The sequence below is a fragment of the Balaenoptera ricei genome, chromosome 16, assembly GCF_028023285.1.
Source record: "Balaenoptera ricei isolate mBalRic1 chromosome 16, mBalRic1.hap2, whole genome shotgun sequence".
Lineage (NCBI taxonomy): Eukaryota > Metazoa > Chordata > Mammalia > Artiodactyla > Balaenopteridae > Balaenoptera > Balaenoptera ricei.
Genome location: NC_082654.1, coordinates 42534545 through 42553062, shown reverse-complemented (window position 1 = coordinate 42553062; position 18518 = coordinate 42534545). Strand labels below are relative to the sequence as shown.

General features: G+C 32.5%; 1 protein-coding gene across 4 annotated transcripts in view; it reads left to right on the top strand.

The window, feature by feature from the left end:
* The window catches only part of PCDH15 (protocadherin related 15), a 748372-nt gene that overhangs the window by 419196 nt on the left and 310658 nt on the right, over positions 1–18518 (top strand). For all 4 annotated transcript variants that reach the window (XM_059899155.1, XM_059899157.1, XM_059899156.1 and 1 more), the window contains 2 exons: positions 7866–8072; positions 17056–17190. In XM_059899155.1, the coding sequence (XP_059755138.1) occupies positions 7866–8072; positions 17056–17190 (342 nt within the window). The remainder of the gene's footprint in view (positions 1–7865; positions 8073–17055; positions 17191–18518) is intronic.

The following is an 18518-nucleotide window of genomic DNA, read 5'->3' as shown; positions in this document are numbered from 1 at the left end:
ATATACAGTATTGTCATGGAGCCTTACTGGTCATCTTTGCTAACCAATAAGACTACAAAGAAAGATTTTCCAGAAATTCGAGTGTGGGCGTAGCTCAAGCATGAAGTAGCCAGACCCAGAAGGGTGTCTCTCAAAGTACTCACATTATAACCACCCAAGGAGTTTGATAAAAAGGGAGATTTCTTATCCCTGTCCAAGATATATGAATCAGAATCTTTGTGGGGAGGATGTGGGAATATGCTTTATAATAGGCTTTCCTGCTGAGTCTTATGTAAACTAAAGTTTGAGAACCACTGCTCTATCTGTTTGCCATAATTTTTGAAAGTTACCTGTCATTTGCTTCTGGTATATAGGGAAATGGCTTTGCCATTTGTTTTCCTTCCCTCCTCCTTTCATCCATACTTTGTTCCTTGTTTCTCTTCTCCCCTCCCCTCGCCTCCCCACCATCCCCCTTCCTTCCTAAGGTATGTGATGTTTGTAAAAATTGGTCAAACAGGTCCTAAGAACTAGAGATTAAAGACTATAGTTTAATAGGAGACAGAGGCAAGAAAACTGGCAAATAACAAAGTGTGTTAATGCACTATAAGAGTGTACTCAGTCAGAACCTTGCTAAAGTAATCAATTTGCCTCAGTCTGACAAGAAAATGTGTCTAAGTCATGAGCTAAGTGAAAAACAAAGCAAATCAGAGCAAACATCTCTTTGTTTAAACCACTGCCCATTTTAAAAACCTCCCCATATCTAAAAATATATATCAGCTTATTTATATATGTATTATAGGTAAATGTTGATAAATTCTGGAAGACTGTAGATCACCTATTCACAACCCTCATTCCTATTAACAGGGAACCACAATTGGTGAGTGAGGAGGATAGGTTGTGGCCCTTTATATATCTTTATATGACTGGCAGGAATGCATATCAGTACCAATTATCTGTAGGTAAGCTTGGTTAGATATGAAAAACCTTTAAAATGCACAAATAAAGATGGCACTCACATAACTTAAGGTGTTCATGTTATACATTCACAAAAATTTATTTCTGCTTCATTTTAATGTCCAAGACAACCCCTCTGTAAATATCTATAAAATGGGGATTAAAATCATGGCACATTCATTTTATTTGTAGAAAATATTTATGTAAAGCAAAGATATACATAGCCTATTGAAATTGAAAATACACAAAATTCACAACAAACCTATTTTTGAATTCTTCCATATACCAGGAACTGACCAAACATTTAGCAATGTATGAAACAGACAAATTTACAGTGTTTACCCTCTCATAGAATTTAAAGGTCTAGAGAAGAATGATGCTCAGACATTTGTTGCAATAACGTGTTAGGTTTACAGATGCATAGAGAAAGGACATTTTTTTTTACATACAATATAATTCCATTTTTATTTTTAAATATAAATATAGGAAAAATGCAAAATTATCAGAATTATCAAGACTAAAGTATGGTTTTACCTTTTTAGTTGCAACATTTAATTTACATTTTAAAATAAAACTACAGTTAATTACATTAACATAAGACTTGTTTTTTCTTCTTAAGTTTGATGACATGAAATATTTCTTGGAGTATAAAATCCATTGATTATATATTATCAAATGAGAAGATGGAAACATAAATTATTAATTTTTAAAAAACTTTTAAATTTTTTCCCCATCTATCACTCCAAGCAGGAGATTTTCTTTAAACTATTTTTAATAACAATAATACAACTAACAGTTATTGAGCAAGACATTTTCTTGCAAGGCATTTTTGAATTAAGTATTTAAGTATTAAGTATTTTGAATATATTGTATCACACAATTGAATGCATTTGAATTGAATTTGAATGTATTGTTATCACACAATCAAGATGTCTTGTAAATTGTCATTTACTGTGATTAAGGGAGGGTAAGGGACTTAACAGGTGTTGTGAAGTTGGTTAGCTATCGACTGGGAGACAAATATCACTCTGCTAAGCCACCTTTTCATTACAGCATAATTTGCTTTTCCAGTAGTGTGTGACTTTCTTACCAAAAGAACATTTATTCATTCAGTACTTATTGACAGACTATTCAGTGTTAGCTACTACAATAAGCCTGGGAAGTCAACATTAACAGAATAGTCACACATCCATGATATCTTGAAAGTTATATTCTAGTGGAATAATTCTGACAATAAATTACAAGTATAATAAATAAACAGATTTTGAAATATTTTATCTGTTAAGTGCTATAAAAAAAGCAGATTACATTGTGAATTCCAGTGCTGGGGATATAATTTAAATGAGGTGGTCAATGTAGGTCATGTGGAAAAAGATATGTGATTCATGTGTACATTTGTGGGAATAGCATTTGAGGTAGAGAGAACAGCCAATGCAAAGTTTCTGAGGTAAGAATATGCCTGAATTTTAGTGGAGCAGCATATAGTATGGTCAGAGCATATTTAGTGAGAAGGAGAATATGATAAAAGCAATAAGAGGTCAGATCCCATAGGCTTGAGTCAAATTGGAAATCATTGAGAGGTTTTAATGAGAGAAGTGACTTGATCTGACTAATATTTAACAAAATCACTGAGCTGCACATAAAAGAATGGGCTACTGGCAAGGGTAGAAGCTGATGGAGAAGTTTAAATCATCCAGGTGGCAGATGATGGTAGGTTGGCCCCTACCAGGGTGGTAACAGTGGAGGAGGTGAGAAGTAGTTAAATCCTGCATATATTTTGAAGTTATAGTCAATAAAGTTTCCTCATAGATTAGATGTGAAGTGTGAAAAGAACCAAGGAGTAAAGGTGACTCCAAGGATCTTGGCCTGAGCGACTGGAAGAATGGAGCTGCTATTAAAGTGGAAAAGACTGTTTGTGGAGTAGGTTTGTGAGGTGGGAGATGAGAATTTCATTTTTTCAGCGGTTACATTTGAAATGTTTATTAGATATCAGGTATCTAATAAACATTATTTAATAGTTATTTTAAAATAATTATTACTGTAGTTACATAATAACTATAATAATTAGATAATAACTATCTTTATAGTTATTATTTAAGCAGAGTTATTACATATACAGTTGTGTATAGGTTCTGGACTTTCAGAGCTCCAAGCTGGAGATAGAAATTGGGAGTCATTATTTTACTGACATTTTTAAAAAGTTTTTATTGGAGTATAGTTGCTTTACAATGTTGTGTTAGTTTCTGCTGTACAGCAAAGTGAATCAGTTATACATACACATATATCCCCTCTTTTTTAGATTTCCTTCCCATTTAGGTCACCACAGAGCATTGAGTAGAGTTCCCTGTGCTATACAGTAGGTTCTCATTAGTTACCTATTTTATAAATAGTAGTGTATATATGTCAATTCTAATCTCCCAATTCATCCCACCCCCTCCCTTCCCCCCTTGGTATCTGTAAGTTTGTCCTCTACATCTGTGTCTCCATTTCTGCTTTAAATATAAGTTCATCTGTACCATTTTTCCAGATTCCACATATGAGCGATGTTATACGATATTTGTTTTTCTATTCCTGACTTACTTCACTCTGTATGACAATCTCTAGGTCTATCCACATCTCTGCAAATGGCACTATTTCATTCCTTTTTATGGCTGAGTAATATTCCATTGTATATATGTACCACATCTTCATTGTCCATTCCTCTGTTGATGGACATTTAGGTTGCTTCCATGTCCTGGCTATTATAAATAGTGCTGCAATGAACACTGGGGTGCATATATCTTTTTGAATTATGGTTTTCTCCAGGTATATGCCCAGGAGTGGGATTGCTGGGTCATATGGTAGTTCTATTTTTAGTTTTTTGAGGAACCTCCATACTGTTCTCCATAGTGGCTGTACCAATTTACATTCCCACCAACAGTGTAGGAGGGTTCCCTTTTCTCCACATCCTCTCCAGCATTTATTGTTTGTAGATTTTTTAATGATGGCCATTCTGACCAGTGTGAGATGATACCTCACTGTAGTTTTGATTTGCATTTCTCTAATAATTAGTGATGTTGAGCATATTTTCAAGCATTTGTTGGCCATCTGTATGTCTTCTTTGGAGAAATGTCTATTTAGGGTTAGTTACTGAGATTTTTCAAACCATGAGATTAGACTAGATTAGCAAGGAAGTGAGTAAGAAGAAGAGAAGATGACTAAGACCTGACTCCAGGGCCACCCCAATTTTAAGTTGGAGAAGAAAGGAGAAACCAGAAAATGAGAATGAGAAGAAACGGATAGTAGTATTGGAAGAAAACCAAGAGAGAGTGTTGTCTTGAAAGACTAGTGAATAATGTTTTAAATGCTGAAGGTAGGTTAAGTAAGATATGGATTAAAAATAAATATTGCTTTTAGCAATGTAGGAATTACTGGTAATTTTGACAAGAACAGCTGTATTTGAGTGGTGGGGGCAAAAGCCTAACTGAAGTGGGCTTAGGAAAAATTGGGAAGAATGAGTGTAGACAAAAGCAAACACAAAAATGTAAAAAGTGGACACTATAGATGCATAATAAATAATTCCTGACTTTCCAGGAAAAAAGTTATTTATTTCTTCTTTCCTAGAATGTATTTAAGTGTCTTGATAATCTTTCCTATTTTCTTTTTTTCCCCTAAATTGTTGTATCTCCTTTAAAGGGTTCATACTAGAGATCATGGAATTTGTTACATTGCTTGCCACAAGCCAGTAGGACAAAAGTTAGTCTGTATTCTCCATCCTCTGGTGCAAGGAGCTAAGAGGTTATAAATATTTGCTTGTCTTAATATTGAAAATGGAGTAGCTTGTTTCTTTTAATGTTTTGCTCTCCAAAGTAACTAAATAGTATATTTTGTATACTTCTCCTGTTTTGGCTTTAGTTTTACTTTGGTCTCATTACTGAAAATGGGACTCATGCCCAGAAATTCTCCAAGCAAAACCTGGCTTTTAAATATAATGTTTAATTTTAAGTACAGACTTTGTAGATATAAATAAGGTTGTCTTATAGGATTAGATGATTTTTTAAATACTACCTTGTTTCACTTGACCTGCTTTTTTATGCTCCTCATCTCATTTACTAGCGACTACAGGGGAACAGAATAAGTAAGACTTTTGAGAATTCCTATTTATATTATACAGAAGAGAGGATTGGATGATAGGTTTCGTGCATGAACCTTCTAAAGAGAAAAGCATGATAATTTGTTTTAAGTGACATATTTTATCTCTAATTCAACCTGGAATATCTACTTTACTAATTTTCTTTCCTGCCACTAATTTTTCCCATCAATCTTATATTTGGATGTTCATTTGCATTCTCTAAATTAGAGAATCATGTGGTGAATTTCCCTGTGTAGGCTCTCATAAATCAGGAGACCTGAGTCTGGGCCCTACTCTGTCTGTGACTTACATGTGGTGTGGCCTTAAACATAAAACTGACGTTTCTATTTTTGCATCAACACAAAAGTATATGTTTTCATATTTAGAGGGGCAAAATAGCATAGAGATTAAGAATGTGGACTTTGGGGACAGATACGTGGTTAGCACATACAAAACACCCCAAAGAGGACAAAATATGTAGTAGCAATCCAAAAATATTACTCATATTAACAACAAACTAATGTTAGGGAAATAATAGACAGAGTCTTTACATGTTATTTTTAAAGATATGGGCAAATCAGCTGTTTCCATAGATCTAATTTGAGTTTTCTTTCTCTTTTTGTTGGATCACTTTGTTTCCATCATGCAAATAATACGTGTTTTCCTGGCTTCCCAGCTTGCAGTAAAAATTAACATATGAGCTGAATGTAAAATAAAAGCTTCTTTCATTGTTACACAATTTGCTTTTTGTTTTCCTCTCACCATCCATAAATTGCGTGTGTTTATTGGAGGAAGGGGACAAATGATAAAATCTGTGACTTTTCATAGCATTATTAGTATGTCCAGGACATAACATAATGACTTTCAGAACAATTAGATACAAAATAAAGGGAGAGAGAAAAAGTTCTGTTCAAAATGACTAGCATGTGTGAACTGTTCCTGATTCAATTAGATCCAGGTCATTGGGCTGGAACCCATTATGGACCAATTAGTTTCCTACAGTGAAAGATGATGTTTTCTAGTCGTGGACTGTACCTTTTCCCCTGGTCAACTGTGTCCAGAAAGCCTGCTGTATGTCACAGAGGGGACTCCTAGAAGCACATCCATGTCTCAGCACAAATTAATCACAACCACTGGATACAGAAACAGCTTATCCATGCTGATGGTCAGGAGCACATATGGTTATGAGTGAAGGATACAAAGTTACAGAAAAGGCTACACATTATTCCAGGACTATCGTCTTTAATGCAGAGCAGGGGCTCATAAACATTTTGTACCATTAACCACTCTAGCAGTCTGTTCTCAGATGAAAATTTAAATGCATAAAATAAACTATATAACGTTATAAAGGAAATCTAATATATTGAAATAGAGTTATCAAAATATTTAAAAAACAAAGATAAGTAGTTTTTTTCTAAACAATGCTTTATATAATATTATTTAACAATGGGTTTATTAATTACCATAATTGCAATGCAGTAATCAGCATAAATTATATTTCAAATTTTTTTTTAATATTACTAATAACATGAAGTGATTTTTCTTGGTGCAAACTCACTGGTTCTGCCAAACATTACTGTGATTTGTCACATACCCTCTCAGTTGATAGAAACACTAAAAATTCCAACTAGAAAAAAGTGAAAAATTATCTTCCAGAAGCCCAATAATGAACAATCAGAGATATCTATCTGAACTGCTTGTAAACCTTCATGGCCAAATGTCACTGCTTCATGTAGGAAAGCACTCCAGGATTTAAAATAAAATATTTAACTTTTAGTTGATTTCAAAATACAACTATTGCAGCAATGGGGGAACATATCAATAAAAAAAATGACAGATTTTGAATCTATTTATATATATATATATATATATATATATATATATATATATATACACTATTGAATTATGTTAATGATTTCTTCTAAAGTTTGGAAGAGATTTTCTAGAAATCAGTTGTGATAAAATCTTCCCTTAAATAAAATTTTTGGATTGCTATACAGTAAGATGCATTTTTTCAAAAACAGAAAGTCAAGAGTTGGTGTTAAGGGTTGGTGTTCACCCATTCATAGCATGACCATGTGGAGATTTCCTAAGAAAATTTATTGGAAATATAAATTGTCATCAAATTTTTAAACTGAATAGGAGGAAAAAAACAAGAAAACAAACATACTCCTAATACAGGAATATTAATTTTACTTGAATAACATATTTATGGTTAAATAATGTTTACATTTCCATTTCTACTAAAAATAATTTATTGAAATTTTCTCTGTCCCATATAAAATTCTTTAGAGGACTTTTTGCGGGCAACAAGTGTAGCTTTAATCTATTAATTATATGTAGAATTATGAATTATTTGGGGATTTAATTACTACTGTGGAACAAGAAGACGTGGAAGAGGCAAAAATAAACACAATGCGTTATTTGAGTTATGAATATTTGTCTCTGTCTTTTATTTAAATATTTTATCAGCAATTCACTCAAATATCTTCGCTTCTCAATTTTCTATCTAAATGTATTTAAGTGCTGTTATTTCTTCTAATAATATGCCATGACAGATACAAAAGTTTATTGCAATGATTTGTTTTTTTTTTTTTTTTTTTTGAAATATACACTGGGTTTGAGTACAGGAAAGAAAAATTGATGAAGCCTCTCTGGACTTTTATTTCCTCATGTTTTCTAAGGGTCCTTTACTTTAAAGTAGTTCTTCTTTCTGTAATGATACCAGATTAAAAGAGAATTCCTACATGTAGTATGAAAAATAGCACCCCAAAAGGATTCCATAACATACAATGTTTTAATCTTTTATATTCTTTTTTAGGCTGAACAGGACAATGGTCATCCTCTTCCTGCTTTTGCCAGTCTGCATATTGAAATACTGGATGAAAACAATCAGAGCCCATATTTCACAATGCCCAGTTATCAAGGCTATATTCTGGAATCTGCCCCAGTTGGAGCAACTATTTCTGACAGTGTGAATTTGACCACCCCTCTAAGAATTGTAGCTCTGGACAAGGATATAGAAGATGTAAGTTAAATATAATATTTGTTCTTATTTTGCTAACACATCTCTTGTTATATTTATGCCAGTGGGAGATATTACAAAGACATGGTTGCATGAGCTATAGAATAGAGAAAAAAATCAGTATAAATGAGAGTCTTAGGGTTGTAATTTAATTCCATATCAAGGTTATTATAAGAAAAAGTAAATTTGAATTCAGCAACTGTTCTTTTTCAGTTTACAGATATTCAGTATAAGGAAGAAAATGAATGTTTCACTTGCAGTTTGCTAAAGTACGAGGGCAGTCTTTTTAATTAACATTGGCTTTAAACTATGTAATACTAATAGGAAAGAATAATGGCATTACACAATAAGTATAAAAAGTCATGAAGGTAGCGCTGGAGTGTGATTTGGGGGACTTTTCTGACATTATGTTATTAAAGAACACACATTTTGGGGCAGCTGACCCGCTCACACTTTTGCCAGTGGCTGTGTTGATGCTAACACTCTTCCACTCCACGCATCATTGTCCTCTGATTTTCTGGTACTGACACTCACTAAAGGAGTGGGAAATTGTCCAGACTGGGCAGATCAGAGTATTTTACCTCCTTAGCTAGAGTGATTGCTGCAAAGAGTAGACAGAAAATTTTTACCAGTCCAGTCAAAGTCCTCCCAGGAATTGAATGGAAAACAAAATTGGAGCTGGAAGACTTTGGCATCATGTATTAAAGAAGTGGAAATGAATCTGAAGCCATTGTAACCAAGTTTGCTGACATCATAGAGAAAGCCCATTGTCATTGGGAGAGAATGAAGCCTGACAGAGACATACAGAAAGGAGTCCTACTGAGTCCCAATTTTTTAGGCTGTAATATCCCCAGATCTATATTAATCCCTAAAGATTTTCATTTTAGTCTCTGACCTACCACGGTATTTCCCCAAATATCTTTTTTTGTTTTAACATACATTAAGTATGATTTCTGTCACTTGCAACTTACGAAGTCCTGACCCAGAAGTGTCTCCCATTTCGATAGCATCTGATAAAACTTTGTGATCGTGGAAATATTCTGTAGCTGTTCTGTCCAACACGGTAGCCACTAACCCTGTGTGGCTATGGAGCATTTGAAATGTAACTAGACTGAAAACATAATTTTAACATTTTGTTTAATTTGAATTATTTTAAATGTGAATAGTCACATGTCACTAATTAGACAGCACAGCTCAGAACATCCCCCAAAATCTCATTACATGGAATTTTGTCATCAGTTTAGTAAATTACATGGGCACTTCCAGATTTTTTTTTTTTTTCTTTCTAGAAAAATTTTGTAACCCTTAGCAGAGGCTGTGATAACTCTTGTGTGCACTCCACTTCTTCTCACCAGGTGTTTTATTTTACTCTTTATATCTTTCTCTGCTTTCTTTTTTTTTCCTCATCCTACCTTTTTTGCCCTTCTTAGTCTCTCCCATTTTCTTTCATCATGTGTTTTAACAATAGCTAACTCACACTGAGTTCTTAATACCTGCCAGATAATATAGTAAATGCTTTATCTTGCATTAATTTCCTTAAATTTCACAGCAAACATAATAGATGCAATTTTGCATATTGCACAAAGGGAAATTTAAATGCAATTTAAGTGCCTTAAATTTGAAGCAATTTTAAATGCCTTACTCTGATCACAGAATTAGTAAATGGTGGAGTTAGACCTTGAGCCAAGGTCTAATGGAAATAAAATCATTGATTTTAATCACTAGTCTAGATAGCCCCTTTCTATTTTATACAGTCTGACTGTAGTCTGATTATGATAACAGCTGTTAATGCTATAGACTTTCTTCCTAGAAAAGTGCATATACATACACAATTTCACATCCCACATCACAGAGTGTTTAGGGATTTCCTGAAGTTTAATGTGTTTCATGAGTCACAGGTCATTTAGTGAATACTCACTAGAAAATTCACAGAACCACCTTAAGAAGTTTTATCCTGGCTAAGCTAATATATTTTGTAGGCCCAGTTATGTCCCACATATTTTGGTGTGGATTTTATTTCATGTTTTTAATTTAAATGCATAATCATATTTTAAGCAGTGACTAGTCAGTTTGGAAATTTCTAATAGTTTAAGTCACACCTTCATGAACACAGTGGTTGGCACAAGCTAAATCCTAAAAAAAAAAAATGTAGTTTTAGTTTTTCCCTAATGGCAAAATTTATGTATTTGTACTTTCTTGGTGCATTTATATTGTTTAGTGGTTGCATACTAAGCCCTATGTTTGCTTGCATACATTCTTACTTTTCTGGATTGTCATTCACTTTAAAATTACAAATGTTAAAATTGCATTCTAAGGGACTTTGTAAAGGATAGTGGGACTTCAGGGTATTACTGAGTTAGGGTGGAGAGAGCTCCTGGGTCTGAAACCTTTGGATAACACTACTTAGAATTCTGCTCTTGAAGATTTACAGTTCAGTTAGCCTATTAAATACTCTAAATGTTTCCAAGGGATGGGACAGCACATTGTGGTTCTTAAGAGTTTGTGCTTTGGAGTTAGCTTACCTGGGCTTGACTGTTGGTTCTACCAACAGTGTGATAGCTGCATAGCACTGTGAGCCTTATATTTACCAGTTGCAGCCTTTTGTTCAAATGCCAGTGACCCAAAAAGATATATGGTAGCAATCACTTCCACCTTGGCCTGCTCCTTCACTTGGGGCTGGTGGGGATGGGGAGGGAGAGAAAATTTCACTTAGATAAAGCCATGTGCATGGAGAGTGGCATAATTACTATGTTTTATAGAAATGTCAAGTGATTAAACAATGTCTATCTGGCCATTTGTTTATTATTTAGGTCCATCCTCTTTCTAAAATCATCTGCAGTGAGTGATTGTCATTAGGTGCCTAGAAACTGAACAAGTATATCTAATCCCTAGTGGCAAATTTTTCTAAAATATCATATACAACTTCGATATATCTATACTTTAAATAAGTCCATAGAATGTTAAACATCATTTAATCCAACTTCCTATACTATGTGAAATGTTATATTAAAATCCATTCTTCAGGAATTGATGTTACGCTTCATTGTGCCGCTCAAGCCTGAAACCTAAGAGGCATCCTTGATTTTTTTGTTTACTCAAGACAATTAAATCTTTAAATTCTTCCTGTTTTGTACTCTGAATATTTCTTGACTCTCTTTTTCTCTCTCCACTCTTACAACCTATTTGTCTTTTATTAAAATTGCCTCCTAATCTTCTTGCTCCCATTTTTTTTTCTTACTCAAAACCATCTTTCACTCAGCCACTAGAGTGCTTTATTCAAAGCTCAAATCTTACTATATCACACTTCTACCTAATATACTTTCATGACTTGCTGCAGAAGAAATTTCAAGCCTATGTGCATGGTTTTCTGCTACTTGATACCTGAACATTTATGCAGCCCCGTTTTCTGAAAATTTCTGCTTCACCTATTAAATTTAGCAACTACTTGTAGTTTCATGCGTTACACCAAACTACTGCTTATCTAATTACCTTTGTTTGTTACATTTTCTTTTTTGAAATCTTTCTTCTTCCATTACATGAACTGGCTTGAATAACATGCTCAGTGTTTGGAATTCAGCTCAGGCATACCCTCATTTAAGAATCTTTTCTAGATTACGCATTCTCTCAGTTGAGTTGCATGTCTCTTTTTGGTGAATTTCTCTAAAGTTATATTTACATCATTGTGTGTGTCTTTCTCCCTCAGTGAATTTAAATCCCTTGAGGATAGGTCCTAGATCTTAATAACTTTTGTATCATGAAGATCTAATACAGTTCCCAGAACTTAGTATGTTCTAGTAATTGTTTAATAAACTAATAAGTTCAGGCACAAGTAAAGGAATGAGAATATCTGGCATATGTATCAACAGTTCTAATGGTATTGAATTAACTGTTTCACAATATGGCCCATTCCGTGGTTGGAGAACTAATTACTAGAAAGCTCTTCTTCACATTAAGTTGAAACCAGCATTCTTGTAACAACCATTATTCTTTATATCTTCCATTTGCCAGTATACAGAATAAATCTTTAGATTAGTCATTGATGTGTTTGAAGATGAATTTATGTCCTTCTGAATCATATTTTTTTTCCAGGCCAAGTGCTCTTTACTTCTCAAAAGTAAAATATGTTCATTGCTAGGTTATTTTAAGATCTGTATTAACAAAAGAAAACTTCAAGGCCCTTTTAGTTTGCAGGCAAGAATTATACTACATGGTAAATTCTAGTAGTTTTTGAATGTCAGAATTAGTGAAATTAATCAGCATAAGGATAAAGGATTTAAGAATAAGGACAAAGACACATCACCTCATACAGGTATTACCAACAGAAACGGAGATAAAGCATCAGGCATGAAAAGAGAAGTAGTCATTCCAGGAGTTGGTTTTCTTGCGCACAGCTAAGCCACAGGGCAGATGCCAAGAAGGGGACAGACTTGGATCTGTTTATCCAAAAATGAAGTTGTTTTCTTCCTTCAATTCAGTAGAAAGTAAGACAAAGTTTTAGGAACTAGTAGCAGAGATTGGTGATTTGCGGTGTTATCAGCAGTTTAGAATTTGAGTCAGAAGGAATATTAAGGGTCGCAGTAAAACTGAAAAAGAAAGTAGACAAAAATATTTGTACTAATGTTCCTTCCTATAGATATATAGATATTAATATATATTTATACATGCATATGTAATATATATATGAATCATATTTATAATTTTTTTCAACCATTCTTACTTCACAGTTTCATAATAGTCCAGAATATACATAGAGCAGGTAATGCAAAAGAGGCTTGTCTGAAACCACCAGGTTTTCAGTGGCAGAACCACTAAAAGTTGCTTATTGAATTCTAGTTATAAAAAAATAACAGGGAATAATAATCAACAGAGGTTATTCATTTGGCTTGCAGAAAGGCAATGATACACTTATAATTCCAAGTCAGTTTGCATCCCTATATAGTGCTATGTTTCAAAATAAAGGTATCCTTGAAATTTAATACAATACACTTGTAAAGGTATAATGTACTTATATGCTTTATAAATATTGTTATACTATGATATGCTATCATGTGTCAAAATACTAAGAAAAAAATACACCTTCGAAAAAGTTGTTAGTTTAAATGAACTGGAAAAGGTTTTTGTTTGTTTGTTTTGTGGTTCATTGGTGTTTTACTAGTGTACACTTGTACGCCATATATATATTTGTGGTCATTTATATTTACATTTTTTAATTTAACGTTTAATTTGCATATAGGTTCCACCTGGTGGAGTTCCTGTAGGTACTAGGTGTTAATTTTGTGTTTGCTCTTTTGTTAATTGCTGTGGTTCATTTCCTTGTTCTTTTTCCTTTCTACTAAAAAAAACAAAAATAGGCAATTACTTCATTATCACTTATAAAGACCTAAAACTATTAAAATATATATGTAATTTAAATTTATTACATCATATTATTGGTTATAGTAGTATGAAATTGTGGAGAATCCAAACTGCATGTGAACTTAAACATTATTTAATTATTAATTTTTTTAGCCCATGAAGCATTAATAATTCATCATTGCATTCTTTTAGAAAAATTCTAATCTTAGGGTCGAAGCCTTTTGAACAAGGTACTTCAGAGAACTACTGTCAGCTAATTCAAATTGGCAGATGAGATTAATTTTTTTGTCATTTTCTTGTTATGCTTTGTAATTTATATTTATGCGCATAAGTATGCATATGTATGTATGTGCACATATACTTTTCTGTGTTGTATGTGCATATATATGAGGATGCATATAATCTTGTGTGTGTATGTATGTGTGATGTCATCTTTTGAGTCTCATTGGAAACCCAAAATTGGTTTTAAATCCAATAGACTGTCATATTTGAATATACTTCTTCTATATGATGAGATTTTTAAATTTTACATTCATGTGTTAGTTTACCTTTGTGTTTGTATATGTGTTTACTTGTGCATTCACTTTATTTGTGCTGTGAATAAATATCAGAGTTTGTTTTACACTCCCAGAAAATAATACACAAATTAACAAAGTAATATATTTTGCTTTTGGTATATACTGAATGTATACTTTAGAGTAAAATAATATTTCCTTATGTTGGGGAAAAAGATTGTTATATTAATCAGCCCTCTGCGTATATTTTGATTTAGAAAACTAATATTTATTTAAAATAAATTTATAGACACAGGGACTACATAAAATATACTGTCCCTATCGGAATAATAAGCCAGAGCATTATCTTCCATTTACACTCATAGTACACCACACCTGAAACTAGTATTATCCTTACAAATGAATCTAAGGTATTAAACTTTGAGTGATAACCGGCTGAACATTTCCAAATCTGCCTTCTTAAATTCTTATACTTAAATACCCAGACATTTACGAATAGCATCTATGCATGCTATATACATATATAAATTTTAGAAGGTTATTATTTTAAATATTAGTAAACTTCAAAAGTTATATTTTAATCAGAATTTAACTGTGCAAGGCAGATTGGAATAAGCTGTAAGATGCCATGTACAATACTAACATTATGCATTATGTTATTTTTTTTACATAAAACAGCCTGCAGTTCTGGGCTGTTATTTTAGTCCCTAACTAGTTTTTATAAAAGGACTTGAAATGGAGACAATTAAATTATCAAAAGGACTTTAGTGTTTCTGGTTATCAAATATGAGAGAGCCTGTTTATGAAGTCCTGGTGTGTATATCATCTTTGAATGGGAATCGCTTGGCAATGAAAATCTTGTCGCTTTCATAAATTTGTGAAATAGTGTGGTTTGTGACACAATCATACTACAGTCACATATACATACATTGGTTTACAACCCAACACTCATTACAGTATTGCACTATCTCAGTACCTGACATTAAAAAAATGCTTAAAACGTGGTGAGTATATGAATGAATATATCTAACAAATTTACTAACAGAAGCTACAGTTGAAAGGAAGAAGAGAAATTGAGAGAGGATTAGTCATAAAGGAAGTAGAGAATGACTGAAGGATTTGAACAAAAGGAAAGAAGTAACTATTTGGCAAGCAAATCACATAGCAAAACTTGCTCAGCTTGGATTACTCGTAGTGTAACTATATGAGTAAAAGAAGCTGTGTTTGTTGGCACCATTGTTGGTACATTCAGAGAACAGAAAAAAATATATGAATTTAAAAGCCTAGTGATTTTACCTTGATAGGTAACATCAAGGGTAAACACTAAAAAGGCAGATGCTCATATTTATTTAGGTTTTTTAAAATTAATTGAAACTGTATGCTAACATTTGTGATCATTTAAAAATAATAATTGAATTAGATTACAATTGGCTCTAAAGTATAACAAAATAAGAATCCCAAAAATATGGTTTAAAAATATGTTTTAATGTGTATTTTATAATTTACTCTTTAAAAGAATTTAACTTTTTATTAACTAACATATTTGATTAACCAAAATACCCCACTTCCTAGCCATGCTGAGAAACTGGGATCATGACACTGAAATGTAAACAGCTGAATGCCCATTGGAAAATATCAATGTGAAGCCTCTTGATTTTTTTACAACTCTTAACAACTTTGATTATTTTATAATAAGTGGACCAATGGAAATTATTATCTATAGTATTAATTTTTTTAGTGTTCTGAGATAAATGTAGCATATTGACCTTACATCAAAATCATGGACAAGGAAGCTGCCATGATATAGCTAAATAATATCTCCTAATAAGATATTGCAAATACAGAACTTGTGTCAGGTTCAAATGAAAGCATTCATTCCAAGGTTATTTGAAGTATACACATATTGAAACTTTAGATAGATGTAAAGTATCTTGTGGATCAAATCATGCCAACCTTTTAATATAGTAGCGTGCATTTCAACTTTCTCACTTCTACATAGAAATTTTTTAAATATGAGTTCTAATTTTCTTTTTGTTTTAATCGACAACGTGTTTAACAATTCCTGGCTCTCTACTCCGCCCTCAGCCTTTGATATCAAACTTAGAAATCTGTGATATTAAATCACATTTCACACCATAATATTTTAAAAGTTGCCATAATCTGTAAAACACCTTACCTCGCTGTATCATCCCTGTTCCTATTTTTTCACAGCCTTCCTGGTAGTCCACTCTCTCTCAACATTCCCATTTTACTTGCTGCACCTTCCTTGCTATTCCACTATGCAAACGCCAATCCAAGCCTTCCCATTTTATGTCTTTGTTCTTTCTCTGAATTGCAGAGATTAATACCTTATCTTTCAGAGATGGCAATAAGATTGTGAAGGATTTCCAAGGCCTAGTTAATTACCTGTGTTTTGAACATTTGCAATCACTTCCTTTTTATGTATATATCATTTTTTTCTAAACCCTTTTTTCAGACACATGTGTCAATTCATATATTTTGAATCTAATCATCTGAAATGTTTTAATTAAAATAATATTATGTTTCCCCTTGGAGAATCTTTACAACATTAAAATAAGAAAGAGCAAGCACAATATTTATAGGTAATGAATTATACATAACCAATTTTATTTCTATTTTACATTAAACATGAGAATAGGATAATAATATGCATGTGTGCAGTTTATTACTACAAATGAAGTAATTGTAAAATTCTACAGCTAAAATTCTTGGCTCCAATTTCCTTTTCTTGCATTTATTTCTTATTTCTCAAGTCCAATGAAGTTCTGGAAAATATTGATATTAAATAATCAATAAGAATATATTCAAATGGACTGTTTTCTATCTTATTCTTCTTCCTACTATTTTTCCTTTTATTCACATTAATTATACTAGTACTTATTTAAGTATTTTATTTTCCACAAAGTGAGTAATTGTCTTTGGATAGTTTTGTGCAATTATGAGTAAATTTCTAGTTAACTCTTTCTTTTCTTTAGAAATTCTTAATACAGTTATGTATTTTTGTAATAAATTTTAAAAATTAATTTCCAGGTAATGAACTAATAAATGCATTGTTTATTAACATTATAAATAATGGCATTTTTTTTTTTTTAAAGACGAAAGACCCAGAGCTTCACCTTTTTCTGAATGATTATACTTCAGTCTTCACTGTCACGCAGACTGGAATCACTCGCTACCTCACCTTACTTCAACCAGTGGACAGGGAAGAACAGCAAACTTACACCTTTTCGGTAAAGAGATTTCATATATATGTATGTAAATATATATACATATATATGTATGCAAGAGAAAGAGGTGCCTGTTTAAAACTGAAAAGATCAATTATTTGAAAGGAAAAATGCAATATTTTCAAGTAATAACATAGAGAATATAAATAATAAAAAATTCTTCACATGTATTTCTCTTTTTTCTGTTTATAAGTTTGTGTAGTTTATTACCATTCTTTCCAACAGAAGAAAGACAAAATTTGAAATGAAAACAAGAAAATGGGAATCTCACTCTTCACCATACACTCATGATTGACTTAAATTGAGATATTATAAAGTAGAATCAACAAAATAAAAAAATTATTTTCTAACATTTATTTATTGTTATTGCATTTTTAACTTTGTCATAGGGTTAGGCCAGTGGTTCTCACTGGGGATGATTCCTGCACCCACCACCCTCCCCATCCTGCCCTTCCCCAGGACCCATTTGCAATTTCTGGAAACAATTTTGAGTGTTACTCTTATGAAGAGGTGCTATTGGCATCTGGTGGGTAGACACTGAAGATGCTGATAAACCTTTTATAATACACAGGACAGCCTCCCACAACAAGAATTTGTAGGTTAGGTTAGTGAAGAGAGAGAGAGAGAGAAAAGTTGACAGCTGAATAGAGGTAAAAAGGAAGTTCTATTCATTATCCACATTTCTGAGCTAGATTTTATTCAAATATAGGAGGGAAATGAGCTGATAGAAAAGTGTAGGTAATGGAATTTATATAAGGAGTTTTTTTTTTCTGGAAAAGCTTACACAGCAAACTCAGAGCTTTCAGAAAACCTAAAGTCCCCAGTTAAAACTTAGATACAGAGTGGATTTCAGAAGTCATTCAGAACAAGGATGGTAGTGTTATAGCACTGATTTTTTGGTGAGACCTTCTTTAAAAGTTAATAATGTAATTAAGATATCACTCTAAACAAATGCCAATGGGTCCTTTAAAAATTGTGATTTTGGGAATTATTAGAAAATGATATTACATGTTTAGGGCACCTATTTTCTTGACTGATATAAGCATGTTGGCTGTAGAAGCAACCGTTGCATTGTAAACAAAACATGTAGAAGTGGACAGTATTTTACTATTAATTTTTTAGAGGTTAAATAGTAGTTAACGCCTAAGAATTAGCAATGTTATTGACCATTTCAAGCCTCTAAGACATTTTACATATCAGCTTCTTTAAAATGTGCTTGCATTCAATACGTTAAAAACAAAGCAGAATCCTCCATAATTGCTTCTTAGCACATTAAAACATTTTGATTATATGTACTATTATAGTTTTATTACTTCCTTTTATCAGCAAAC